Source organism: Pseudorca crassidens, chromosome 8 (assembly GCF_039906515.1).
Source record: "Pseudorca crassidens isolate mPseCra1 chromosome 8, mPseCra1.hap1, whole genome shotgun sequence".
NCBI lineage: Eukaryota > Metazoa > Chordata > Mammalia > Artiodactyla > Delphinidae > Pseudorca > Pseudorca crassidens.
In genome coordinates, this window is record NC_090303.1 from 89,427,777 (window position 1) to 89,455,388 (window position 27,612).

At 49.6% G+C, this 27,612-nt stretch overlaps 1 protein-coding gene across 4 annotated transcripts; it reads right to left on the bottom strand.

Moving 5' to 3' along the window:
* Positions 1 to 98: 98 nt before the first annotated feature.
* WDR91 (WD repeat domain 91) lies at positions 99 to 27,612 on the bottom strand. 4 transcript variants are annotated; one of them, XM_067747076.1, is made up of 15 exons: positions 27,438 to 27,612; positions 25,901 to 26,080; positions 24,905 to 25,112; positions 23,071 to 23,153; positions 21,949 to 22,079; positions 20,671 to 20,836; positions 12,586 to 12,741; positions 10,536 to 10,729; positions 9,782 to 9,932; positions 8,187 to 8,281; positions 7,887 to 8,055; positions 5,498 to 5,606; positions 4,554 to 4,666; positions 3,086 to 3,283; positions 99 to 635 (listed from the first exon to the last, which is right to left on the bottom strand). In XM_067747076.1, the coding sequence occupies exons 1-15, from the start codon at positions 27,558 to 27,560 to the stop codon at positions 471 to 473; spliced, it is 2,241 nt and encodes a 746-aa protein (XP_067603177.1). In that variant the 5' UTR covers positions 27,561 to 27,612; the 3' UTR covers positions 99 to 470. The 4 variants fall into 4 exon arrangements, with proteins under 4 accessions (XP_067603177.1, XP_067603180.1, XP_067603179.1 ...); XM_067747079.1 differs by lacking the exon at positions 27,438 to 27,612 and adding an exon at positions 27,203 to 27,352; XM_067747078.1 differs by lacking the exon at positions 27,438 to 27,612 and adding an exon at positions 27,150 to 27,302.

The following is a 27,612-nucleotide window of genomic DNA, read 5'->3' on the forward strand; positions in this document are numbered from 1 at the left end:
CTGGGGCGCGGGGCCGAAGCTCACAGTGACCATCGCCAGGGCAAAGGGTGAAGGGAGATGCTCTGCTGCACGCGTACGTTCCAAAAAGAGACACCAGGTGACCACAATAACATTCTTTTTTAAAAAAAGAAAACTGAGCGAATATATACAAAATACTTTCAATCTCTTCTAGGCCAACAGAGCAGCCACCACAATGTTTCTCCTGCTTCCTGAGCTTTCCTCCCACCGTCTGGAGCCTGCTCCTGGCAGAGGCCAGCGTGCCGATGTCTGGGGAACACGTGCCACAGTTCTACGTGGCTCCTGTTCTCGTCAGGCGGCTGGACAGTGCCCGAGCCCCCTGGGCAGTCTCTCCCTGAAGACTCCCCACCCTGGCAGGGAGCCGGAAGGGGAGCGCCCTGTCTTCCTGAGCCATCTCTGCCTGCCTCCCAGGATAATACTGTTGCCGTGGGTGGCCCTTGGGGCGGGCCCCATCAGACTTTATGGGCCAGGAGGGTGGTCAGCTTGATCTTGCCGTCCATGGAGGCAGTGAGGCAGGTCCCGCAGTCCACAGCTGTGCTCCAGTCCACGGTGACCACAGGGGCGCGGTGGCCACCCAGGCTCAAACAGCTCTCCAGAACCTTCTCCTCCCCGCCCAGCTGCAAGGGGACAGGAGAGATGAGGTTGCATCATCAGGCACTGCTCACAAACACATCCACTTTATCCACTTTCAGTGGCCAAGCTGCCTCGAGCCTGGGGGCTGCCACCCCAAGCTGAGAACATGCCCAGGCACACAGGTCCCCCTTTCCAGAAAGTCTCAGGTTCGTTGCTTGGACCAGGAAATATCTTCACTTTCCCGACTACAGTTACTCCTTCAGCTGAAGTAGGAAATAAGTCCCTAATATGCTCTGAAAGACACAATTCTCCCTGCCACCTTTAACCTGCTGTGAGCCATGTCTCCTGCTTGTGCCTGGTGTTCTCTTCCAGCACCATCTGCCGCTCCCAGCTTCATATCATGTATCTGCCTCTCTGTTTTACATTTGCTTCCCCCAGGGAACACCAGTGGCAGGAGGGCAGGAGGGCAGGAGGGCAGGGTCTTGGTGATTCCCTGCCGTGCGGCCGGCACACACCCAGAGAGCAGTGCTGGCACCGGAGGCCCTGGGTCAGGGCACAAACACGGCTCTCCTCTGTGCCGCCAGCACCTGCTGTCCGGGACTCATGTGCACAGGTGTGAGGGGTCAGAAGGTAATAAGGAAGGGAAACCAGGAGCAGACTGTCAATCCAGCTACATGTAACATCCATGAGCAAGAAAGAGGAAGTATTCAGCCTTCACGGAGAAAACATCTTTAACAATCATGAATTATTTATAGATTGTAAAAATGGGACCTGAAGGTCATTATATTCCTTAAGTAATTAGACCCCATTTTTGACATTTTTTAAATGACAGAGGAAAATCTTTCAACCCGTTAATTGGTTATAGAGAAAGTCTGACTGCAAACCATATGAACTGATCAGGACAAATGATAAAGCCTGCAGGATCAAAAATAAAATAATATACACACATACACACACAATCATACAGAGAGCAAAGGAGAGCCCACCTGAAACTCAACTAAATCTAAATAATAAAATAAAATGAGGCTTGTGAACAGAAAACGTTTTACAATACCTCCCGATAGCAATTACAAGAAATTATGGAGCTTTTTATGAAACCATCACACTGTACCCCTTAAATATATACAATTTTTGCCAACTGTACCTCAATAAAACTTTTAAAAGATTTTTAAATGTATATATTTAAATAAATAAGTAAAAATAAAGTGTGGAACTAATTTTTAAGGAGCGGTCAAGAGCCACCCAAATCATCACCATCTGCGGAAAAGAGGAGCCTGGGCGACAGTAAACCCAGGCCTCCTGGTGCCACACTCAAGGTCAACAGTCCAGAAGCCTCGTTACTTGCCACTTCAGCAGCCCCCTTCCCCCTCGCCCCACCGTTTGCCCTTGCTCCCCTCTGCCCTGTGGAGCCCCAAAGCCCACCTTCCTCCACATCCTCCCAACCCCTCCTCCTCCAAAGGCCTCAAATCCACAGACAGCCCCCCTGCCCAGTCCTCCCTGAGGACTCGGCCCCCACCCGGCTTCCTCCCCTGGGGGCCCTCAGCTCTGTACTGTGGTCACTGTTGGTGCTCGCTCTAACTTGAGCGTGAGCCCCAGGAGAGCGGGGCCACACTCTCCGTCTCCTGTGTGCACTGCCCAGGGCCAAGGACACGCCCGCAGGCAGCTGCCGTCCAGAGCACCGGCTGCCCGCCGGCTGTGAGCCATGCGAGGCGAGCTCAGGGAGCCCCAGAGAAAGAGCATCCCACTCCATGACTCTACCTGCAGACGAAACACCGCCAGGCAGAGAGCTAACACCGAGGCTCAGAACTGAATCCACGTGGCAACGCGGAACCAGACCATGTGCTTAGGCCACGACACAAATCCTCATCCCTAGTCTATTTGGTAGTGCTAGTAAAATAGGAGAGGTTTATAATTTCATTCAATCATACATCCAAAAAAAAGTACATGAACCAGAGAGGCTGTGACATGAGAATTAAAATAAGCAGATAAACTGAGTGGACAGCTTACATCCCGTGTGACAAATCACACCCCCTGGATTTCTGTCCCAGCCATGGATTATAACGTCCTTGACCCACAGGACCTCCCATAAACAATAAACCTACACCAGATTAGAGTACCTGGAACAGACCACCTAGGCACCCTCCTGTTTGGGGTATGTCCCCCCAAACCAACCTACAGCCCTTCTCCCTAGCTCTTGAGGTTTCTATAGTTGGTATTATTCCCAAGGAGGGAGGCAGAAAAGGGACAGAGTCTCGTCCAAGGACAGTGACGGGCGAGCAGAGAGGATGGACATGCCACACTCATGCCCACTCCCGCCTGCTCCCTCGAGCTGGCCTGCAGCCGGGAGGCCCAGGCGCTGTCCATTCCGGGTCAAAGGCTTCTCCACGGCCATCGGGGAGGGACAGAGATTGGGACAGAGACAGGGACAGAGGCTCGAACTCAGCCGGGCCCAGACCTCCGAGGAGGAACCTCCCTGCCACCACCCGCCAGGTACCTTGTAGATGACGCCCCCTGTGGCAGAGCACGTCAGCATGTAATTCCCCTCCGAGTCAAAAGCGAAGAGTCGGCCCCGGGGGACCTGGACCTGCTTGTAGCCGCTGTAACCCGACAGCACGAAGGGGCCCGTGGCGTCAGTGGGGAGGCCGTACTCGGACACCTTCAGGCCGCTCTTGTGGATGTTCCACTGGATGAACTGCAACCGCAAAGCACAAGCTCGGCACTCTCAGTGGGCCGGCAACAGAGCCCAGGTCCGGGGGGAGGAGAGAGGACAGGCCCCAGGAAAGAGGAGGTGGGTCCACAGGTCCCGGGAAAGGTAGTGAGATGACCACCCAGTCCCGACTCTTCCCAACACAATTTAAGCATTTTCTTAAGGGAAGAAAATCTAGAAAGAGTCAGCCACTTCATGTCAAAGCCTGAACTTTCTCTCTGGCCTGACTCCAGGAAAGGGAAGAGGCAGGCAACAGCCTTCTCCTGGATTCCCATCTCTCAAGCAAGGGCAACGCTCCAGTGATTGTTATTATTACTGTTGTTGTTGTTGTCATTATTAATATTACTATCAGGGTTAGAACCCAGCTAGATTTTTCTTAAAAATAGGACAAGTTCCAAATACACTTCCAGTTTCTCAGCAGTGCAATCAATGCAACATGAGCAATGAGGGATAAGCTGAGCTTCACGTTTTGTAGTGCAAACAGCCCTTTAGCCCACCCAAGGGACAGGCTACCTGGGTGTGGCCACCGCTTAACCGAGAATCCTACTCAAATAAATAGGAAGTAGGGCTTTGATTTAAAAATCCCCTCTCATAGTTTTCAAAAGAAGAATTCATTTTGTAATTACTGCCTTCACTGGATAATACAAGTGGATGGTATACAATCCAAAAGGTACAGGAGGGCACACGTGAAAAGCTCGTTTTTCTCCCCGCTCTGCCTGCCCCAGCTCCCTTTCCAAGAATCCTAATGAATCTTTCCAGGGAGAATCTAAAGGGGGCACTGATTTTTACTTTTTTCCCCAGCTTCCTTTTTACATTTCTTGACTCTGTTTGGGCGAAACTGTCTGCAGCCCCCAGCCCTGGCAAGCCCTACATATCCATGCTGTGACCACCCGATGACCAAGCTCACTGAAGTACATCCTTGCACCCCTGGGAGCCCACCAAGTCAGGTGGGTCAGTGAGATGAGTCCTTTTTGCTACAACCAGGAGGAAGGATGTAGGTCTTCCCCTTTCATAAGAACAGTCAACTCCCACTGAACTCATTTAAACCTCACAAAGACCCTGTGAGACTGGTTACTATTTTCATCTCTGTTTTACAGATGACAAAACTGAGGCAGAGGCCCAAGGTCACAGAGATAGTAAGAAGTACAGTTGGGATTGGAACCCAGCCCGTCATGCTGTTCTGGTGCTCTCTAGAATCTCAGATGCCTAAGCCAGAGGAAGGGAGCTTCCTGACCCAAATCCTGTTCCCACCTACCTTCCCGTCCTCGCCAATGCTGTACACGGTGTTCTCATCGTAGCTGAACTCCACAGAGCAGACCTCCCCGCAGTGGGCCTTCCAGCTCATAGCGCACTCATGCTGCTGCATATCTGAGGCAATGAGACGCCACTAGGATTCCCGCCCAGGCCCTGGGGAGATATCTGCCCACGGCAGGAGGTACCTCCCACCCTCCCTCTGCCCCATGGGTGGCAGAGGGCCTCCCAGACCCGACAGGAGTCACAGAGCTGACCCCTGGTGAAGAGTGGGCACTGGGTGCTTCATTTTACCAGTTCTCTCCCCCACTGCGCCTAGTCCTCTGCTAACCAATCTTAAACGGAAGCTTCTTTCACTGCATCAAAAGTCAGGTTCAGAAATCCCTGGGTGGAGCCTGAGCTCATCTGGGGAGCCCGTAAGTCTAGGAGGACACGAAAGTCCTTCCTGGGAGGGCGCTGTAACTTCCCACCAGGGAGCCCTGGAGATCGGTTAAAGATACAGTCCCCAGGGCCTTCCCAGACCCTCTGACTCTGGTCTCCTGGAACAGGCCTGGCGAGAGGAGCTTTAAACAGCACGCCAATGACTCTGACGCACACCGTTCTACTGCTCTCATGGGGACAATGAAGTGGTCACACCAAGAGGACAGGACGGCATTACTCTCTCGTATCCTCTTGGATCTCACTCGGGCCACGAGGACTCAGATCCAAAAGCTCAGGACTGGAGGACTGCTAAGCTCCACGCCGCCTCCCCGTGTCCACAGACACGGACCACGTGCAAGGTAATTAGGGGGTCCTGAAAACAGCAGACTCTGACCAAAGTTAAGTTCTATTACAAGCATCTTGGACTGGGGTTTTGCAATAGCCTCTAGTCCAGCTGGCAAAAATCCAACTCTCTTCCCTGGGGCATTTGAGGAGGGGACCAGGATGGCCGCGAGCACGCTTGCCTACCGAACAGCCGAATGACACCATCAGCTGCCCCCGTGACCAACAGGTTCCCATTGTGATTGAAGGCTGTGCAGTTGATGGCAATGGGCTCCGGATCCAGGGAGAACTGGAGCTAGAAAAAGGACAAACTAAATTTTAAAATGTACGGTGATAAACCAAATTTCAAGACAGGTTCTGTTTGAAAGGGGGAAGGAGACCAAGATTGAGGAAGGGCACACCAGGGCATAAAAAGTGTCGGTAATGTCCCACTTTTAAACCGTGATGGTAGGTAGGTGCTCATTTCACGGTTCTTCTCATTATTCCGTACACCTATGATTTCAATATTCTCTTCTATGTATTCAATATTTAACGAAAAGTTGAAAAATAACAAGTGAACATAAAATTACAAATCATGACAAGTTCTTAGCACAAACTAACAAGATTAAAAAGGACCTAACCAGACTGGGTGGGTATAAAGGGGAGCATCTACAAGATGCTGGAGGACAGATGTCAGCCGGATGGAGTGGGGTAGGAACACTCTCGAGAGGGGACAGCATGCAGAGAGGGCGTGTGGCTGCAGGATGAGGAGGACAGGAGGCACCAGGAGGCTGGAGCAGCAGGGAGGGCCAGGCCAGGCACATTCCAGGGAGTGTGGATGGGAAACCCAGAGGAGCGGGAAGGGGCAGGACCTGCCTCCGTGTCTGCCCATCCCCCAGGCGCAGTGTGGCAGGCGGGCGCCATAGGGGGCGCTGTCCAGCAGCTGTCCAGCTGAGGGGTGCTAGCGGGCATGTCCCCGAAATGGAGAGGAGTGTTCAGACTGGAAACAGGTTTTGGAGGTGGAACTGACAATGTCTGCTCCTGGACTGACTTCAGGGTGAGGGAGAAGGCTGGCTCCAGAAAGACACCTGGTTTCTCAGTGGGACGCATCTGCCAGGACGAGGGAGCTAGAGAGCAAGAACTGACGTGGCAGGGTGGCCCTGACTGGCTGGAGAGACCTGCGAGGCTTCCAACTCGGAACAGGAAGGCGCAGAGAGGCACAAACGGAAGACTCGGGACCCAGCCACCAACAAGACAGGGACACTTCAAGTGTCCGGTACCAGCAGGAAACACGCTGCTGCAGGTAAGGGCCTGACCGCAACTGATTCTCCCAAGAAACACCACTGCCTTTTAAACAGGTGAGTGTAAACAGCACTGAAGCTCTCGGGATTCAGGGTCATAGCTGTAAGCATCTGCTACTGTTCTGGGTGGGAAGGCATCCTCTGCTGCTGGGGAAGGTGAGTCACAGGCCCCGTGAGCAAGCTTTCTCAAGACTGTCATTTCTTAAGAATACGCATGTGTCCTCACTGCTTCTAGCTGCTGCTGCAATTTTTATGCAGTTGTAAGTTAAGAGGCAGTCAGAAGGGGACTCTAGTTGTGTCCTGAAAAATAAACCACTTGAATGCTTAATAGTAAGTGAAAGAGGCCAATGTGAAAAGGCTGTCTGACTCCAACCATATATTCTGGAAAAAGCAAAACTATGGAGACAGTGTAAAGATCCACGGCTGCCAGGGGCTGGGGGCAGCGGAGACTACATGGAGCACAGGGCGATTTCAGGGCAGTGGAAATACCCTCTGTGACACTGTGATGGTGGCTACGTGTCATTACACATCTGTCCCAACCCTTAGCACGTACACCACTAAGACTGAACCCTGATATAACCATGGACTTTGGGTGATTATGATGGTCAGTGTAGGTGCATCAGCTATAACAAATGTGCCCCTCTGGTGGGGGATGCTGACAGCAGGAGAGGCTGTGCGTGTGTGGGCAGGGGGTCTATGGGGGATCTCTGAAACTTCCTCTCAATTCTACTGTGAGCCTAAACTGCTCCAATAAAAGAAAAAAAAACTTGGGGCTTCCCTGGTGGCGCAGTGGTTGAGAGTCCGCCTGCCGATGCAGGGGACACGGGTTCGTGCCCCGATCCGGGAAGATCCCACATGCCGCGGAGCGGCTGGGCCCGTGAGCCATGGCCGCTGAGCCTGCGCGTCCGTAGCCTGTGCTCCGCAACGGGAGAGGCCACAACAGTCAGAGGCCCGCGTACCGCAAAAAAAAAAAAAAAAAAAAAAAAAAAAAAAAACTTTAAATATTAAAAGAAATTAAATTAAAAGATTTTAAATAAGCCAAAAGGGCCCGATAAGAGGCTGTGTGTGAATCCTAAATTTGTGGCATGATGCTGAACGACTTCAGTTGCTGGCAATCTGCCCCACTGGAGTATTACTATTTTTCAACACTTAAATGTTGAAACCTCCTCACAAATCAAAATCTTGACGAGCCCAAAGCAAAGAGGGAAGAGACCTCAGAAACAGAGGGCAGCACAGGCTGTGTGCCTGCCCGGGAGTGTGACCAACCCCAGGGAGACCACGGGGCAGGCCCGCACCTGCTGCTTCATGGTTTTCGTGTCCCACAGCAGCAGCTTGCCAGGAACCTGGTTAGTGCCCTTGCTGCCGATGTCTGGTGCGGACAAGTCCACCTGGGCAGCAAGGCTCGGAGCTGCAGCTGAACAGACGAAAGAGGCCCCGCTGGGGCTACACGCGAGAGACAGAATCCTGCAACACACGTGGGGCCGGGTCAGTGCTCCGCCCGTCCACAGAGGGAGGGGGAGCGGGGCTCGGGGGCTCGGCCAAGGCCAAGGTAGGCCCGCCGAGCACAGCAGTTGAGGGAGCGGCCTCCAGCGCACCTGGGCATATCATCGTTGATGCTGATTTCACAGAGGTTCTTCTTGGCTTCCGTGTCATAGAGGCGCACCGTCCCCACACCACTGCCCAGCAGGAGCTGGAAGGAGAAAGGGCGGGAGATGCAAAGGACAGCTCTGGGTCAGGCCCGCTCAGGGAGGCCCACTGGGGAGCCAGGCCCACCCCTGTGCAGTGGGCCAGGCTGTGGGGTGAGGCCTGCCTCCACTTCTCCAGCTAGTTCAGGGGAAAAACCCGGCTACAAAGAACCTCATTTAAAACTTAAAGACGTCACAGGTGACCTTGAACAGAAGCAAAACCACAAAAGGAATGTGTGGAATAGAAGCTCTATTGCTACCTCAGGTAGAGCTGGAAATGAGACCCTCTGCCCACCCCCCCCTTCCAGTTTAAATCCCAGCTGTCCCAGTCCTGCCCTCTGGCTCCGGATCCACCACCACTTCCCTGGGCAGCGGCCCCAGCTGGTCACTGGGCTGGGTAACAGCCCCATTTGTGTATCCTGGGGACAGCTCTGGCTCTGGGCCTACAAAGGCCTCCAGAAAAAAACAGAGGCTATCCTTGTGATTTATTTGGTGAAAACTTCAAAGACAATAACGAGGACCACCAGAAGAAAGCAACAGAAGCAGATCTGAGGGTGTCCCCCAGGAATATTCCCTGGAATATGGCCTCAGCATTCACCTAGCAAACTGACACTCGTACAGGGAGAGCCCCGAGATCCTAGTGCCATAAGGATAATTCCTGCAGTTGTCAAAAATTATTTAAAAACAAGGTCTGGGCTTCCCTGGTGGCGCAGTGGTTGAGAGTCCATCTGCCGATGCAGGGGACGCGGGTTCATGCCCCGGTCTGGGAAGATCCCACATGCCGCGGAGCGGCTGGGCCCGTGAGCCATGGCCGCTGAGCCTGCGCGTCCGGAGCCTGTGCTCCGCAACGGGAGAGGCCACAACAGTGAGAGGCCCACGTACCGCAAAAAATAATAATAATAAAAATAAAAAAATAAAAAATAAAAAAACAAGGTCTGCTCCTTGGGCTGCTGAGTATGATCCCCTCCAAAATGGAATACGGTGAAAAAGAAAAAACACTATAAATCAACTTTATCTCCTTAACTACAAATGCTATGTCAAATATGCTAACACCACTGTGGGAACCCCAGGATAGGACACACCCCCTCCGGCCTGGCCAGGGAGGGGTCTCAGCAGGAGGGGGCGCAGCTGAGAACGCTCGTGGTGCGCTGTCAGAAATGTGCAGGGATGGCAGGAACTGGTGGGGGAGAACAGGCAGGGAGCCGGTCTCTCTGCAGGAAGACGGAAAGCAAGCCAGACCACCCCACGCAGGAAGAAGGCCTCTGCCATCGGACAGGGTCCCACTGCAGCCTAATTCCAATTCCTGTTAATCCAGTAACCTCCAGATAGGAGCCTGCTGGGACAGACAGTCCTGGATGTGTGGTCCCTGCCTTCCCAGTGAGAGAGAGAAGGGAGGGGCTCGTCTTGGAGGCCCCAACCAGGCCTGTGGTGCTGGAGCCACTGGGGAGAGCCCTAGAGAGTTCTTCACTTAGACCACAGGTCCAGCAACAAGTAAGACCACTCACCAGCCTGTCCCGTTTGGTGGCCCACTCTAAAGAGAGCAGTGGCGACTTGGAAATGGAGGATGCCTTGGTCTGCATGATGGGGTTGAAGGACCACACTTTGATGACCCCATCTACGTCTAAGCTGGCGACCCTCCTCCCCGAGCAGTCCACTCTAAGATGAGAGAAAGGGGGACGCTGTTAGCACCCTTGCCTTAGTCCGCCGTCCTCTTCAGCGCACCCAGAGGATTGCTTTTCTGACTCTCCTGCTGAGAGTCAAATGCCCACACTCCAAGGACGGGCGTGAACTACTTCTAGAAATCTTCATTCGTTCATCTGTCTGAGAACTACTTACAAAGCATTTATTCAATATTATGTGCTGAGCCCTGCGGGCAAGATGCACACAGCCCCGCCCTCGGCACTCGTGTGGTCTCTAGAGACGGAGAGCCTCCTGCATCACGCCTCCAGAGCAAGGGATCACCTACCCTCTGGGCGTCGAGCCCCAGGATCAGGAGTGAAGAGGCTGACCCGGCCAATGGCAGCTCTCGGCAGGACCCCACCGGCAGCTGTCCAGCCCTCCTCTGACAGTTCAGGGGTGACCACGGTCCCTCCGGGCCATCCCACCCTCCGCATCTCTGTTACCTCTCATCATCCTGCTTGCCACACCTTCACACGCACAGCCTGAAAACCGAGGCTTCCCGGGGAGCCCAAACCCCACGCCATCAGACTTTCCCCCAGAGGGCCCTGGCCCCGGCCGGCCGGCCGGCCCGACACCCACCTGCAGTGCATGATGGAGGAGTGGTGCTCTGCGTACTCCTCCTGCCCCAGCACGATGAACGGCTGCTCGGGTCGGACCCCCCCACCCTCAGGGCCTGCGGCAGGAGCCCGCGCCAGGGTCTCCAGCACCTCCACGTGGAGCTCCGGGCAGGGCTCTGCCTCCGGGCCACCAGCTTCGGGCTTCTTCTCTGCACACTGCACCAAGCAAAGGGGGCACAAGTCAGCTGTGAGGGGTCTGCACCGGGCCCAGCCATTCCCCACGTCTGGGGACACACTGCGAGATGTCTGGGACGCAGGCCACAGCCCTCGGGGGAGGATCCTGGTGGTCTCAAGGTCTAAAAGAAAGAGCTCTGAACTACAAGAGCCTGCTCTGCTGGCGGCCCCTTCCTAGAGGCCCTGCTCCTCTCACAGGCCCTGTGGAGGGAGTGTGGGCCACAGGCTCCCGGCCACAGCTGACGAGACTCGGGACACGCACCACCTTGACAGACCAGGCCAATGATAACAAGAATCAGTGAGTGAGTGAGTGCCTACTGCATTCCAGGCACTACGTGAGTATGATTGATTGCCTCATTTAATGCTCCACCCAAACATTTCTGATCCTACTATTAACCCCACTTCACAGCTCTGGAAAGTAAGACTGAAAGCAGAAGTTAAATAACTTGCCTAAGATCAAGAGCTGGCCCGGGGTAGGATGCTGATGTGAAGCCGGGTCAGCCAGAGGCAAGCGTGGCCCCTTGCCAGTGCGCTGCCATGTCAACCAGCACCTCCTCCTGGGAGAGGGGTACTGAGAGACTGGGGCGACGGGCCAGGCACAGAGATAGACCCGAGCACAGCAGCAGAGCCAGAGCCAGGCGGGGCACCAAATGGCACCCCACACACCCTGCACCCAGGAGGGCGGCAGCCGCCCGTCTCTGCCTCCCTGGGACAGCAAGTGTTGGCCATCACGATTACTATCTGCTCACCCAGACGTAACCCAGGCCAGGGGGCACCAGCCAGGGCACTCTCTACCACTCGCATGGTTCCTGAGGCTCCTCTAAGCACTCCTTGGGGTCCCAGAAAGAGCAGTTCTACAGCAAAAATGGAATGAAATGGAATGGAATGGAATGGAATGGGGTGGGATGGGATGGGATGGGATAGAATGGAATAGAATGGAATAGAATAGAATAGAATGGAGTAGAATAGAATAAACAGAGAAACAGAGACCTCCGAGCTCAGAGAGGTACCTTACGGGAGTGGCTGAGCTCGGGTGCGCCTCTAATCCTACAGCACAGAAGGATTTGAGATCCGAGCCGTAAGGGTCTACGCTATCGAACCAGAACCAGCACAGGGCTGCTAACACCAAAAAATGCCTTTAAAACAGGCAAGTAGCCTCAATTAGGAGATAAATGGTCAACAAGGTGACTTAGGCAGTAAATCCCTTTTGCCTTCAATCCAGAGTATTTGACTGAAACAGAAGCAGCTTACACCACCAGGAGCAGACCCCAACCCATATCCACTAGGGAGAGGAGTCCCTGAGCTCGCGCGGCAAGGGCCCTGGGCCGCAGCACGACGCTGCGTGGACACGTGGCTCTCGGGGCAGCAGCTCCAGCAGGGAGTGCAGGAGAAAGTGATCCTGTGATTGAGCAAGTCTGGGAGATGCTGGGTTAAACCAAGGCAAACAGGTCCCTCTCCCACCGACTCTGAGCGCCCGTGACATGCTAACACGCACAGTTAACCTAAGGGAAGGACAGAGCATGCAAGGGGTCCAAAACCAATTATTCACAGAGCTCACCTTCTGGGAACCTTTTCAGAGGCCAGCATTTTATGGCCCCTGTTTAGGGAAACACTCCATCGGGAAGAGGGATCACTGGAGAGCCAGTTGGTTTTGGAACAAAACAACCAAAGTGCAAGCAATTAAATCCAGTTAGGCAAAACCACACTCTACACAGCAGAAGAAATCAAGAGAGGTAAGAGCAGGCCCTACAAGGCCCCCCCCATTTTCCATGGCCCTCCACCATGTGGCCGCGTGGTGTCCCTGCAGGCGGTCGTGAGACGCCAAGGCCAAGCCATACCTGCAGAGTCATGGAGAAGAGCTCCTTCCGTTCCTTGCCATGGTCCTGCAGGCGCCGCTGGCGGTGCTGTGACCAGCTGGACTCCCCAGTGGCCAGCCCGCTGAAGAGGCTCTTCCCGTCCTTGGGCGCACATGCTGGCTCCCTACCCTTGGTGCTCTGGAGGACGAGACACCAGGCTGTGAAAAGTCTCTTCCTACCTGGGCCCAGGCCATGACACCTGGGCCAGGAGGGGAGCAGGGGCCAAGGAGTGGACTCTCCTCTTACTCCTGGGTAAGGTTCCTCCCTGCCCATGCTGAGAGGTAGTTAAAATGTTACTATGTCAGCCCATGAGCAAAGTCAAGGGCAAAACATAAGCAGGCTGGACCTCCTCCTTTCTGTTCCCCACTCCCCCATCCTAAGAGGACAGGTCCCCAGCACTTCTCCACCTGCCACACCTATCACCTGGAGGTAATACATATATATCTCCTTGATCTAACTGGAACTGTTAACTTTATTTAGCTTAGCACTTACTAAGTGACAATTATGAGGCAGATCAGGCCCTACGCTGGGTGTTACAAAGATTTACAAGCAATTATATGTTTGGGCAATACAGCAAAAAAAATTATGCAAAATAAAATCACCCCTTTGGAGGGAAAAAGGAACACAGCACCCTCTTGTTTTGGGCCAAGTGCATGACTAAACCAGCCAATGTTAACAAATATTGAGGTATCTGGAAATGATTACTAGGCAACCAGAAAGTCTTAATAGAAATTGTTGGAAACTCAAGGCCTTTTGAGCAAGATAAATTGGACAAGAGAGAAACTGGCATCTTCTGGCTCCTTTTCATAGCAAGTGAGATAAAGTCAACCAAGGTTACAGCAAATGAACTCAGTAATTCCCACTCCTATAGAGACTGAAGATTCCTAATCTAGAGCTTTTTAAAAAGGAGCTGCCACCTCAACACCTTTCCAAATTATCTGGCTGGTTCCTTTTATTCCACCCTTATTCCCACAAGTTGTGATGGTCACACTCCTACCCCCCCAACACACATCTTTTTTTTTTTTTTTTACACTCTTAGCAAAGGGATAAGATGCAAACAGCCGCTGTGGTTTGAGACCAACCTCCTCACAAATCATTTGTACACAAGTCCTAAGTAAAGAGAATAAACTGAACCAAAGTCTATTTGTGGGCTTCTAGTTCTTCTACTGGTTATTTTTTATGTGAACACTAAACAACTTAAAATGATTAACGTATGTTCCTTGGGACCCCGGAGTCATGTGAACAGTTAAGAAAGGAAATTTTAAAGGCTATTAGTTTACCTGGAGCCTAACTGTGGCTGACCTACACAGGATTGGTTATTTTTGGTTTTCTGACGAGGCGACCTCCATTGGTATCTACCTGTGCTTGTAACAGATGTTTTCTCTAGAAAGAGTATTTGATTCTCTGAATTCTGACTTATTTTGGGAAAAGTAAAGATCTTAGTTAAGATTTTTTTTAAAAAACCTAAGAAGAAAACCAACAACAATAATAACATCAATATATACTACTCATTGAGCATTTACCATATGTAAGGTGCCATGCTAAGAACCTTACAAACACTCCCTTAAAGATGAGGCATTATTTTAACATGGGGAGCAGAGGTTTAGAGAGGTTAAGTTACTCGTTTAACACAGGGAGAACTTGACAGAACCGGAATTTACATCCAGATCTGACAGTGGCCCCAAACTCTGAGAAACCTGAAGAAAGAAAAACCATGATGGGAGCACATGGAAGAAAGTGACACTGAAGAGAAAAGATAAGAAGAAATGTCATAATCCTGGAGCAAAATAACAACCAAGGTAAGGCCCTTCTCTCAGTGCTTCCAGCCATTCTTAAGAAGTATCCCATGGTCCATGAAACACTGAATAGGTCCCACAGTTTTAGAAAGTGGAAGATGACTCCTGTTACCTTCCCAAAAGTAAGAGGTGGTCCTGAGGTAACCATGGTCCCTCACACGGTCCCGGGGTGGGTAGTGGGATCGGGGGTGGTTGACTCCCTAGGAGGAGATCCAAGGATGCCAACCTTCATTACACAAATCTATTAATTCCTCCCTATATCTACTGATCCAGAGGGCAAACTGCTCAGACTAAAGAATTCCACAGGGGAGGCTATACTTATATCAGACAAAATAGACTTTAAGCCAAAGACTGTAATAAGAGACAAAGAAGGCCATTACATAATGATAAAGGGGTCACTCCAACAAAAGGATATAACATTTGTTGGGCTTCCCTGGTGGCGCAGTGGTTGAGGGTCCGCCTGCTGATGCAGGGGACACGGGTTCATGCCCCGGTCCAGGAAGATCCCACGTGCCATGGAGCGGCTGGGCCTGTGAGCCATGGCCGCTGAGCCTGCGCATCCAGAGCCTGTGCTCCACAACGGGAGAGGCACAACAGTGAGAGGCCCGCATACCGTAAAAAAAAAAAAAAAAAAAGATATAACATTTGTAAATATTTATGTACCTGACATCAGAGCACCTCAATATATAAAGCAAATATTAACTGACCTGAAGGGAGAAATAGGCAGTAGAAAATAATAGTAGAGAACTTCAATACCCTACTTTCACCAGTGGATAGATCACCCAGACAGAAAATCACTAGGGACACACTGGACTTAAAACTGCACTTTAGACCAGATGGACTTAATAGACATTTACAGAACATTCCATCCTCAAGCACACATGGAACATTCTCCAGGATAGATCATATGTTAGGCCACAAAACAAGTCCTAATAAATTTAAGGAGACTGAAATCATAGCAAGCATCACAATGGATGAAACTAGAAATCAATTACAAGAAGAAAACTAAAAAATTCTTAAATATGTGGAGACTGAACAACATGCTCCTGAACAACCAATTGGTCAAAGAAGAAATCAAAAGAGAAATCAAAAAATATCTTGAGACAAGTAAGAATGGAAACACAATATACCAAAACTTTTGCAAAAGCACTTCTAAAAGGGAAGTTTGTAATAACACCTACATTAAGAAGAAAGACCTCAAGTAAACAACCTAACTTTACACCTCAAGGAACTAGGAAAAGAAGAATACATGAAGCCCAAAGTTAGTAGAAGGAAGGAAATAACAATGATCAGAGTGGAAAACAATGAAATAGACTAAAAAGTCAATAGAAATGATCAATGAAACTAAGGGCTGGTTTTCTGAAAGTTAAACAAAATAGACAAAACTTTAGCTTGATTTACCAAGAAAAAAAGAGGACTCAAATAAAATTAGAAATGAAGAATTCCAAAACACGTCTCCAAAAGCTCTAACATTTTGATAGACAAGACAAAGGAAGAACTGACAGCAGAGGCCATGTTTTCTGGACTTCAAAGGTGGCTATGGGAACTCCACAGTTAGCTATAAAAATAGTGCTGAGAGGAGGAGGAGTTTCCAGGGTTGACGGCTGTTTTCCGAAATAGTGGGATCCTGGCAAGCAAGGAAGTCTCGAACAGCCTGGCACAACTATGATTCAGGTTTGACAGATTTATCAGCCTGACCAAGAGATCTTTAAACTGGATATGTGAGAAGGAAAAGAACCCATTTAATATTGCATGCATTCCCAAAGAAAGTACACAGACCACAGGGGTATCCCACCTTGGAACCAAAGGCTGGGAAGGCTGCAGAGCAGGCACAGGCACTTGGTGGCACACCTGTCTTTCCTTACTCACCTGCTACACCTGATAAGTGGTGTTTTTTCCTCTTCCAACACGTGGTTTTAAGGGTGCTCAATTCAATTGGCCCAAACTGATGGAACAGAGAGGCTTAGGATAGACTTCAAATTTCTCTAGCTGACACAAATTTCTCTAGCCACTTGTAACCCTTCCCCAGCAAATACATTACAACATTAAGAAGAACAAAAGCAATGCTACCCTGTCAAGTCAAGATGGCAAGGAAGTTGTCCAGTTTATCATTAGGTTGGGGGCTGGACGGTACTCCGAAATGAAAATTCACACAGGCATTAACTTAAGGCACTGCAATAAATTAAGAAGAACTGTCTTTATAATGATAGGGTAGTTTATACCAAAAGAGCTATAGACCTAAGTGTGACCTATCAGATCCTGCTTAGAGAGAGCTTCTCCTTAAACTATATCTAAGTTATTTACGAAAGAAGGGTAAACTTCAACAAAAAATAGCACGCTAAAATCTGATGAATGCAGCCATCCACCAAACACCTAAATAAGTAAGTTAAGGTAAACTTGTGTCTAGCTACACATGCATATAACTTAAGTAAATGTTCACTGTGATACAACTGGTAATTGAAAGTTTTATTTTGTTTGAAGAGCAAACCTCATAAAAATCTTAACTACTGGATTCAGATAACATTCCAACAGTCCAAATTATATTGTCATATTCTACCATAATCTACCTGTCTCCTACAGTTCAGGAGAGGTATCTTAACCTATGTTTTATCATTTGACCTTCTTGCTTCTCACTCTAGGGAAGGATCTAAATTCATTTTCGGTGGCCTGAATAGAGCTTACCAGGCAGTCGTCCAAATGGAACAGAGAACAAGTTCCAGTAATTTAGGCTCACCTGAAGCAAAATAAAGACACCCAGAAGACAGGCCCTAGTAACACAGAGATTACAGAATGAAAGACGGGGAAGAGGGCTCCCTTTTCCCCATCCTGCTAAGATCCATGGAAACAGCCCCAAGGGCAGCATTCTTACTGCTGATGTCACGGGAGCTATGAGGTAGTTTGATACTAATAAGAGTTACAAACACAGAAGTCTGTGGTCGCTTTGCTTTCTTTGCATTACAGCCGATTAGAGGTTATCTCTGTAATAACCACAATTCCCCCTCACAGTCCCAAACGGACTGAGTAGTTATGGAAGGAGTGGAATTATAACTGGAGAGGAGGATGGGGTAGAACTGCAGTGGGGGAGGCTGCTGAGGAGATGCCCACAGGGGCTTCTGTCACAGAGATCCCAGAAGAGCTTAGGAATTGTGGTTTTACAGCTACTTCCATGTGTTTCTAAAATTTTGCCTCCAGATTCATAGTGAAAGCACAGAGAGTGTATCGCCATAACTCTACATCTATAATTTTATGAACTTTTCAGTGATAACAACAACAGTTACAATGACTGATCACAAGTGGGTAAAATGCTGATGTGATTGAAACTTACAATGCTATGTATAAATAATATTTAAAATAGGAAAGCCTCTCATTTTATGTATTGCTAATGTTTTTTTATACATTTTTTTTTAATTTTTTTTTTTTTTTTTTTTGCGGTATGTGGGCGTCTCACTGTTGTGGCCTCTCCCGCTGCGGAGCACAGGCTCTGGATGCGCAGGCTCAGCGGCCATGGCTCACGGGCCCAGCCACTCCGCGGCATGTGGGATCTTCCCGGACCGGGGCACGAACCCATGTCCCCTACATCGGCAGGCGGACTCTCAACCACTGCGCCACCAGGGAAGCCCAAATTTATTTTTTATTTATTTATTTTTGGCTGTGTTGGGTCTTCGTTGCTGCGCGCGGGCTTTCTTTAGTTGCGGTGGGCGGGGGCTACTCTTTGTTGCGGTGCATGTGCTTCTCATTGCAGTGGCTTCTCTCGTTGCGGAGTGCAGGCTTCAGCAGTTGTGGCACGCAGGCTCAGTAGCTGTGGCTCGAAAGCTCTAGAGCGCAGGCTCAGTAGTTGTGGTGTACGGGTGTAGCTGCTCCGTGGCATGTGGGATCTTCCCGGACCAGGGCTCGAACCCGTGTCCCCTGCATTGGCAGGCGGATTCTCAACCACTGCGCCACCAGAGAAGTCCCTGTATTGCTAATTTAATAACACAACTCATGTTGTTTTGCTTCTTAAGAGTAAAAAAGAAAGAAGGCGCTCTGGCATGGCAGTAGTGAGGAAAAGACTACGAGCTTAATATGCACTAACGAAGCCACGTGGCTGATTAAAAAACCAATGTCATTTTCTATTGCGTTAAAAGCAGTATAGCATTAAAATCACAGGAAGTGATCATACAGCTAACTGCATTTGGTATTGGTAAGAGAGCATCTTGAGTTGTAAACTCAAATTTGGCCATCGATTGTAGAGAGGAATTTAAAACTTAGAATGTCCCCCCTAGAAGAAGAGAACCAGAATGGTGAGGGGTCTAGAAATCATGCCACATGGGTAAACAGTTGGGCAGAAAGGAAGGAGTGAACATAGTACTTAGTCTGGAAAGGACAGGAAGGGTTGTCCTAACCAGAAGCCTTATTCTCATAGCTCGAAGGCAAAGCTAAGATCAGTGAGTAAAAATCATAGAGGTTTCAACTAACAACTTTCAAACAGGCAAACATCCCACATGTACAAGCAGTGACCTCCCCAGCACAGGAGGCAATCAGTCACAGGACGTGCGCTCTCTCAATAGGAGGGTGGGGCAGGTGACCTTTAAGCTTTCTCCAACTCTAAAATTCTGTGATTTTTCTTGAACCTCAAATATACTAGTTATCTTTAGAACTGAAACATCACTGCTGAGTCAAATATCTCAGTAAACAAACAAGTGGCCCAACCACTGGGTTTTTCAGATTGCAGACATTTATCAACTCCATTCAGGGAATGGAAAGGCTGCCTCTGCTCCGTTAACATGCCACACGGTGATCCAAGCTTTGTTTGAATATATTTCAGAGGTAAAGGAAGGCATGTTTTCTGCAAATTACACATTCTTACCTTTGTCTCCTGAACAAGAGCTATACAAAAAATTTCCAATCCCATTTCACCCTCACCATAGGACACCTTAGCACCTGAACACGTAAACATAAGGCCACAGGCTTAAGCCCAAAGACCCCGTCTCCATATTTTCTTTTAAGTTAATGAAATTGAATTTCATCATTTCATGCACATTTTAAGGGACGTAGCATTCCATACGTCATCTATTACACTTATAAAATCTTGCACAGTGAAAGAGATTTGCAAAGCAAACCGTAAAACTTACTCAACCATATTCTACAAAACTGCAGTTCTAATTTTAAGGTTTGAACTTGAAAAAAACAGTCGTAGAATAACCATGACTGATTTTTGATGCCCCAGACCCCCCCCCCCCCGATGCTAAGGTTGCAGTCATTTTGCATTGCTGCCACTTTAGGTCTCAGAACTGACTTAGGTACCCAGGAGGCCAATACCTTCCCAGCTACAACAACTACAACTAAAATGTATCACGTGCTTATAACCTGCCAGGCACTGCATATACCAAGGGCTCTCATATCAGCTCAAATAACTCTACCCCTAGGGAGTGAATGCTGTTCTCATCATCCCAAGTGAAGTGGGATGAGTTTAAGCAATCTGAGCAAGGATGATAAACAAGGTACAGTTGCCTGACTCCAAAGCCCATGCTCTTTCTTCCCTGGTGTCCTGCTCAATGTCTGCACTTCAACAACAGTACTAAACCCAAGTGCTGTGCTAAAAGCCCCGACGTCCCGATGGCAGCCTTGGGGCGGACCCCTTTCTCCCCAAGCGGCCCCACGCTGCTGCATCACTTACACCTGTCCTCAAGCCAAGGGTGGCAGGAGAGGAAGGCAGAGATGATGACAACTTACTGTATCTGTGACTAATAAAAATATATTAAAAGGGAAACGGTCCCTACCCGAGCAATAAGGCATAACTATGGGTCTGTTGAAGTTTCACTCTGGCCAGCACTTCTGAAAGCAATGAATTCTGACCATCTCTGCTCGGAAAACTCCTCAATTTTGGACATATGCTGGCATAGAAGAAATTCTCTTGCAAGCTTCTATAAAAGTGAAAAATAGCAAAACTGCTTCGTAGAATCAGGAAATAACAACTTGTAAAAGAAATACTACACTGGATTTAGAAGTAACTTTAATTTAGTCTTTAGCGACATGCTACTTTATATCACCAAAAATCTAGAAGTCCAGGATTGCTTGAATTCACGCTTGAGTCAACAAATCACAGTCATAAGCGCTCATGAGTTAGAGGACATTTACGAGAAACGGGAAGGGGCCCTTCAGAGCATACTTCCTCTTGTCACCATCCACCCTCCACCTGCAGGTCCTAAGGGAGGGTGGACAAGTCTCCACCTGACGAGTGGGATGTCGGAGGCCTCCTGTCGAGAGTTAGAAAGGCAGGACTTGCACTAACCTGGCCGCCAAAGGACTCCTTCTTGGCCGAGCTCTGAGCCTGAGGGGGGGCCTGGGCAGGCAACAACCTTGAGGGGCTCTTCTTACTCTGAGGCAGCAGCGAGGACAGGAAGCCCACACGAGGCGACTGGGAGAGGGAAGCGTTCCTCTGGCTGCACACCATGGCTCTGGACAAGCAGACACAGCACAAGGTCACAGCGCTGGAGGGGGAACCTGGGAGAACCCAGAGCACAGACCTCCCAGGCTATGGACGCTGCCAGTGACCAGGGCCTTGGCCAGGTTCGCACGCCTGGGCCTTAAGGCGGCGTGATGCTTGGTGCTGTTCTCGTACGAAGGGAGCCAGCAGCCTAACTGGCACAATGGTGAAGGCTGCGGCTCTCCTTTGAGGGCCGTGGTAAAGCTCAGAGCAGCGCTAATAGCCACTGGTCACATGTGGCACTGAGCACCTGAAATGTCTTTAGTCCAAATGGAGAGTGTGCTGGAGGCATAAAATCCACACTGGGATTCAAGACTGAGCATGAAAAAGAGTGTTAAATATCTCATGAATACTTTGTTTATGAATACAATATTTTGGGAAAGTTGGGCTAAATAAAATATATCATTAAAATATATCATTAAAATTAGCTTGTTTTTCCTTTTTTTAACATAGCTACTAAAAATTTTTAAGTTAGATTTTTGGCTTGCACTTTATTTCCATCGGAGGGCGCTAGCTCAGAAACTAGAGCAGTTTCATCTGCTGCAGTACTTGGCCACATGCAGGTTTGGAATCTGACTGCCTGGGTTTGCATCCTGACTCACCAATCGCTAATTCTGTGACCTGTGGTGCCTACGTCTCTTCAACTGCTATTATTCTCATTGCCTGGGTGTTCGGCTGTAACTAGCTGTTTCTTAAGGTTGCTCAAATACCTCTCTTCCAACCTGCCTACCTTTCCAAACCCTGAGACAAGAGCATGCTTCTACGGAGAAATGTATCCAACCTGTGGTTGGCAATCGTGTCATCCAAGAGGCGCTCCTTTCAGGGCACAGAAACTTCCCAGGGCTTCACGAAAGCGGCTGTGATTATTAACCCAGGCTGCACACGTCTGGATGTGCAGGCCCCTGGAAGAGCAGGCCTAGAGGCTGGGAGGTAGGGGACAACTAGAGGACCAGGGGACCTTACTCAGAAAGCTCAGACAAGAACAGTGAGCACCGGGGAGGCTCCTGGCAATTCCACGTCATCGCCGGGAGGAGGGGAGAGCACAGGGGACAGAGGCGCGGAGTGGGCGCAGCACACACTCACAGTTCCGAGTCCCCCAGGCGGTCCATGTTGGAGACATAAGAAGGCAGTCTGTGCTGGACTAAGGCCTCTTCCTCTTCTGGCTGTTGCTCCTCTTTCTTCAGTCGGTGGATTTCAGCTTGCAGTGCAAACAGCTGCGTAGAGGTGGGACGAGTAAGATGGGGATCTCACCCAGCCTTCCCTCCCCTGAGGAAGATTAGACTCACGTCACATCCAAAACCCAACCACACTGGCTCAAAGGCCGCTCGCCCTCAACCTCGGAGTGCCTCGCTCACTCTCTGCTGACTGGAAAAATGGGTGAGGCTGCTGGTACTTGACTACAGGGAGGTGAGAAAACTAAAAACCGTTAGATATAAAAAACCCACTTTTTTTTTTTTTCTTTTTATCATTTGACTCGCTTCTTCCTGAATTCAGTGAGAAAAACAGTTCCACCCAATCCTGCTTTGCTCTTTGGAATCTACAAAATCAGACTTTGGAACTCAAATGGAAAAAAGAAATTTTAAATGAAGGTCAGCAATTTTGACCTTTTGCCTGAAAGAAAATTATACACACACACCCAAACCCAAGAATCTTAAACCCCCAAACCTAAACAGCTTGTAACCTTCCTTTTTCTAAAAAATCCTCCCTTTTCTGAAGATGTGTCAATCTCAAGGTTAGAGAAATGCCCCTCAGGCAAAATGTAAAGGCAAATGTGGGTCCCCTGGAGCTACCATTTTACCAAACTAGAGAAACCTAGTTTAGCTTAGCTGAGAACAATTAAATCATTTCTGGGCTGTAAACAATACAGATGTGGGGACAGGTGGAAAAGGACTAGGGGTGGGAAGCAGACGTATGAAAGCAGGTTAGATGTAAGGTGACATCAATGCCTAGAGTCTTTTTCCTCTTAAAAGTTCACTCCTGTTACTGTGTTGTTCGCACTACGTGACTTACAACATGAACCTCACCTCTGGTTTTCAAAGACTTGTCACATGGCCCCCAAATCCCCAACACTGCCTTTCTGGTGACTCACTTTCATCTGAGATCAGTGCTTTCCTCTACTGAAATCAGCCCTCCATGGCTACGACCTAATTTTACACATGAAAAGCAGAAGTACTTCCCAAGGAGCAAGCATTGTTCTCAACAAACCTTCTGGCGCAGAACTTCATTTTCTTCCTGAATCTGGTTGGTCCGCTGGCACTCTGCATCGAAGTTCAGGATCACGGGAACCGGTGCACCAAGTTAAAGAATAAACCTGCCTCTTAATCAACTTGACTGGGGTGATTATGTCACGATGTGTACGTACCCCGAACCATCAAGTTTTATACCTTAAATATATACAATTCTTAATTGTCAATTATCCTCCAACAAAGCTGGGAAAAATAGCCGATTAAAATAATTCAAATCAAAAAATAAAAATAAAATTCAAATCAAAAAATATATTCTATCACAAACTCTGCAATAAGATAAAACAATTCAATACAAAAAAAAAGAAAGAATAAGCCTGCCTGCAAAACGATTAAAAGCCCTTCCCAAACTCTTGACACCACACCAACACCCCTGAACATGACACAGAGTAAAAACTCTGTGCTGTGGGCTCTTCACAGCTTCATGAATAGTCTCTCCCTTGACACCGGGCCTGGCCTGACTTCCTTCAGAGAGACTCACGGACACATGACAACCCGCCTGGCTAGCCCACAGAGAGGACATAAATCCAAATCTGACGCTTTCTCCCAAATACCAGCAGTAGAGGGCTAGTATCCTGCGGGCTTCACAGCCAGCCTAAGCTTTAGTGACACGGAGCAAAAAGCCAGCCCAGCAGCCAGTGGCTCTGCGGGCACACCGTCCGCTGCTCCACCAGCTGGGCAGAAGGGCTGGCCACTCGCCTTTCCCCTCCACAGGATGAGCCTCTCTGGCAGAGGTTCAGACTGAGAAGCAAGCTTTCTGCAGTCTGCCACCCTATGAGCACCCACATTCTAGGTCACGGTGTCAGTCTTGCCTGACCACCTCAAACAGCTTCAGTCCAGAGGAGCACAGAGCAGGCAGGGCCTCAGTACCGGGGAAGCAAACTTCCCTAGAGGGCCCATGGGGTCAAGCTGTAACCACCTCTGGGCTGGGCGCCCTGTTAGTTTTGTTTGAAAGCCCTGGGGATGAAGGGCAGCAGCAGGGGGAGAGAAAAGGCCAACCTGGCAAGGGCGTAATTCACACTCACCACAGCACAAAAGGAAACACTCCCTTCCTACCTCCACCAGAAGACGTTCCTCCCAGAGCCAAAAGGAGATGGTGTGGGCCTCCCCACGTCCAGTTTATCAGTGACTCACCAGACAGCCCCATTCAAACCAGACTCCCTTCTCCTCCCGTGGAATTCCTGCTAGAGAGCAAGAGTGAGCGAGGAGGATGGCCTGGGCTTTCCACGACAAAATGGTAAATACGGTCGGCTGCAAATTATTCACATCCTCTCTCTCTTAAATATCCACCTATATTCTTAAAGCTGCTCTGTCCTCTGACAAGTCAAGGGATCCTAAGGTCATTATAAAGACAGTGACCCAGGCACTAACACAGGGAGGAAGTTCCAGCCCTAGAAGTGTTCTCACCTGCTACCTAATCCCAGCAAAGGCAAGTGAATCCTGGGGGGCACAGGGCATGCACAAAGGGTGCTCTCGGGGTTGGCCGGTTTCGCTGCAAAGCAGCTCTGCACTGACCCCTGCCTTTGCTGAGAGAGGCCCTATTTGAGGGCTCCTATCCCCCCACTGCTAGTACAGTCCCCACCCACACATGTCCACTATTCAGCAGCAGAGCTGCTGAACAACTGTAATAATGATTACAATTCCCGACCTACGATCTCCGGCCTACTGATCAAAATAACCACAATCTGTCCAGCCCCCTCACGTGACATGTGACAGTGATCCTCGGGCATTTTGTAGAAGAAACGATTGCACTAAGAGTAGCCTGGGCCCCCAGCCCCGAGCAGCTGAGAGGATATGCATGCACTGAAACAGGACGCTCAGGAAGTTGTGCAGGGACACGATGAAGGTGTCGGCCCACTGGCGAGAAAAGTAGGTAGCAAAGATGGGGTTGGTATCTGGGGATGGCAGGAAGGGCAGGACAAACCAATCCTTCCACTCGGCCTGGTTCTGGAGCTCCGTGGCCTGCTTTGCAAAGAACTCCTGAGCCTTGTCACTTCTGTTTGTCTGCCAAGACACAGAGGAGGTAGCAAGGAAGGGAAAGAGACAGAAGTCCAGAGGTAAGATTCTTCACCACCGCACAGCAGACAGCCTCTGAATATTGGCCTGCTGGGTAAGTGGCCAAACATGATCTATAAACTCTATAAAATCAAAAGAATCATCACACTCAAGTTCCTTGTAACTTCAAAGAAGCTGGTTTAAACTAAAGTCCTGAGGGACCTCCCTGGCCGTCCAGTGGATAAGATTTCGCCTTCCAATGCAGGGGGTGCGGGTTCCATCCCTGGTCAGGGAGCAAAGATCCCACATGCCTTGGGGCCAAAAAACCAAAACATAAAACAGAAGCAATATTGTAACAAACTCAATAAAGACTTTAAAAATGGTCCACATCAAAAAAATCTTCAAAAAATTAATAAGTAAAATAAAATAAAGTCCTGATGATAAATACCATCCTAAAAATTAATTCCTAGTTGATTTTCAAATAATCTAAGTGATTTACTCCCCCAGGTCAGCCATAATCTTTATTACTCAAACTTTAACCCAGCTACTTATATTCTTCAAAACTCCACCCAGGCTTACGTGCTTAAAACAAGAGGGGAAATAGGAATGAGGAAGACAAGTCCAATCATCTACAGATGAGGAGAAAAAAAGTAGGAAAGCAGTCAAAAATAATTTGCACTGTGACTGTTTCACCCTCTCCCAGGAGTAACAGAGAGAGCTGTCCCTAGGCGTTAAAAGAAAATCTATCTCTGGATCAAAGAACTCTCTCCACCAAGAAATCCCTAAACCAAAAGCACCTGGATTGTGTAGACGAGATAAAAGCGGAACAGGCTGGTTTTCAGCTTGTTGATGGTGGGTCTATACATATCCTCCAAACGGCTGAAGAGCCGACGTTCCAGGTAGTTCCAATAATCCCGAAGGGCAGCCAAGTCATACACCTGCATTAACTGCTGCAGCTGGTCCACAATCTTGTCCACCTGATGAGAGAAAGATGAGATGGAGAAGGCATTGAAGGACGGAAGGGAATTCTCTCCTCGTTCCAGAGTTAATACAGCTTTTTCCTCTTGCTGTGGCTTCTGGATGTTAAATCTTTTTTTCTTTAAGTTAGCAATCTATAAAACTTTCAAAACACAGTGATGTAATAGCTTTTAGGTTTTTTCCTGATGTAGGTATGTGTTTTGACCCTCTACCAAGCGTGGAAATTGCAGGTGTCAAAGCACCCTGGCCCAGGAAGGAGGAGATCTGGGTCCAGGGCCTGGATCTGCCTCTGACTTACTCAGCCACCTTGGCAATGTCACTTCAACTCTCTGGTCTCAGTTCCTAAGCAAAAAAAGACAGAGTGAGACAATCTCCATGCCCCTCCTCCTAACTCCTCCATTCCAGGATTCCAAGGCTCATGGTGAGATATACTGTCTCCTTCAAGTCCTCAAAGCACTACCAAAGTCCTGGCAGTTGCTCAGAGTGTCAGCCAAAGGAGTCACCTCCTTGTGAGGAGCAATCATACCAGAGTACACAAGAAGGAAAGGCTTTTGAATATTGATACCATTCCAACACACCCATTTTACAGGTCAGGAACACTGAGGCTCGGACAGCTGAAATGATTTCTTTTGCCACCACCAAGTAGCCACTAACTTCGGCAAGACAAGAACTCAGGTCTCCTAACTCCCCTCCAGTGTTCTTGCTGCTAGCTCACTGCCTCTCTCAATTCACCTGCCAACACCAACTGAAGCCAGCAAATATACACACAAATCACACACATATAAATTCCAAGAACTTCTCAACAGAAAATCATGTCTGAGCAGGGGAGGTATGTTTTCAAATGCACAAGGTCTTCCTCAATCGTGAAGCAAAACTGCCAATGAGTCACTGATAAAGCCGTTTCAAACAGATACTTGAACCCAGCTAACATGTTGGGCTGCAGACCCCTTTGTTCCCAATGCCACTGGAAGCCAACTTCAGAATACTTCTGCTGCCAAAACCCCAAACATCTACCCCACGTTAGCTCCTAAAACCTCATCGCCATCCTGACCAATGACTGGCCAGCACCTGCTGAGAGGCTGGGGGTGGAGAAGGGAGCCCCGGACCAGGAGTCAGGGCACCTGAGCTCCAGCCTCGGCGATGCTCCTAACTCGCTGGGTAACTTCAGGCAAGTCACGTCCTCTCTCAGGGCCTCAGTTCCGTATCTGTCAAGCGACTGTCGCACGCGCTGATGTCGACGGTCCCCCTGGCGCGGTGACAGCGCCGCTCCCGCCCCGGAAGGCAGTGCTGGGGGAGAGCCAGCTCCGGGCTCCCTCGGGGCCGCCTCTGCCCGCGCCGCACCCGCCGGCCCCTCACCCGGAACCCCTTCTCCTTGTCCGCCTTGATCTCGGCGTCCAGCTGCCGCAGCGTGTGCGTGAAGCCGCGGAAGAGCAAGTACTCGCGGACCAGCTCGTCTGTGCGCTCCACTGCCTCCGCCATCTCTGCGCCAGCGCCGTGAGGGACCGCGGCGGACCAGGGAGGGAGGGGCGGG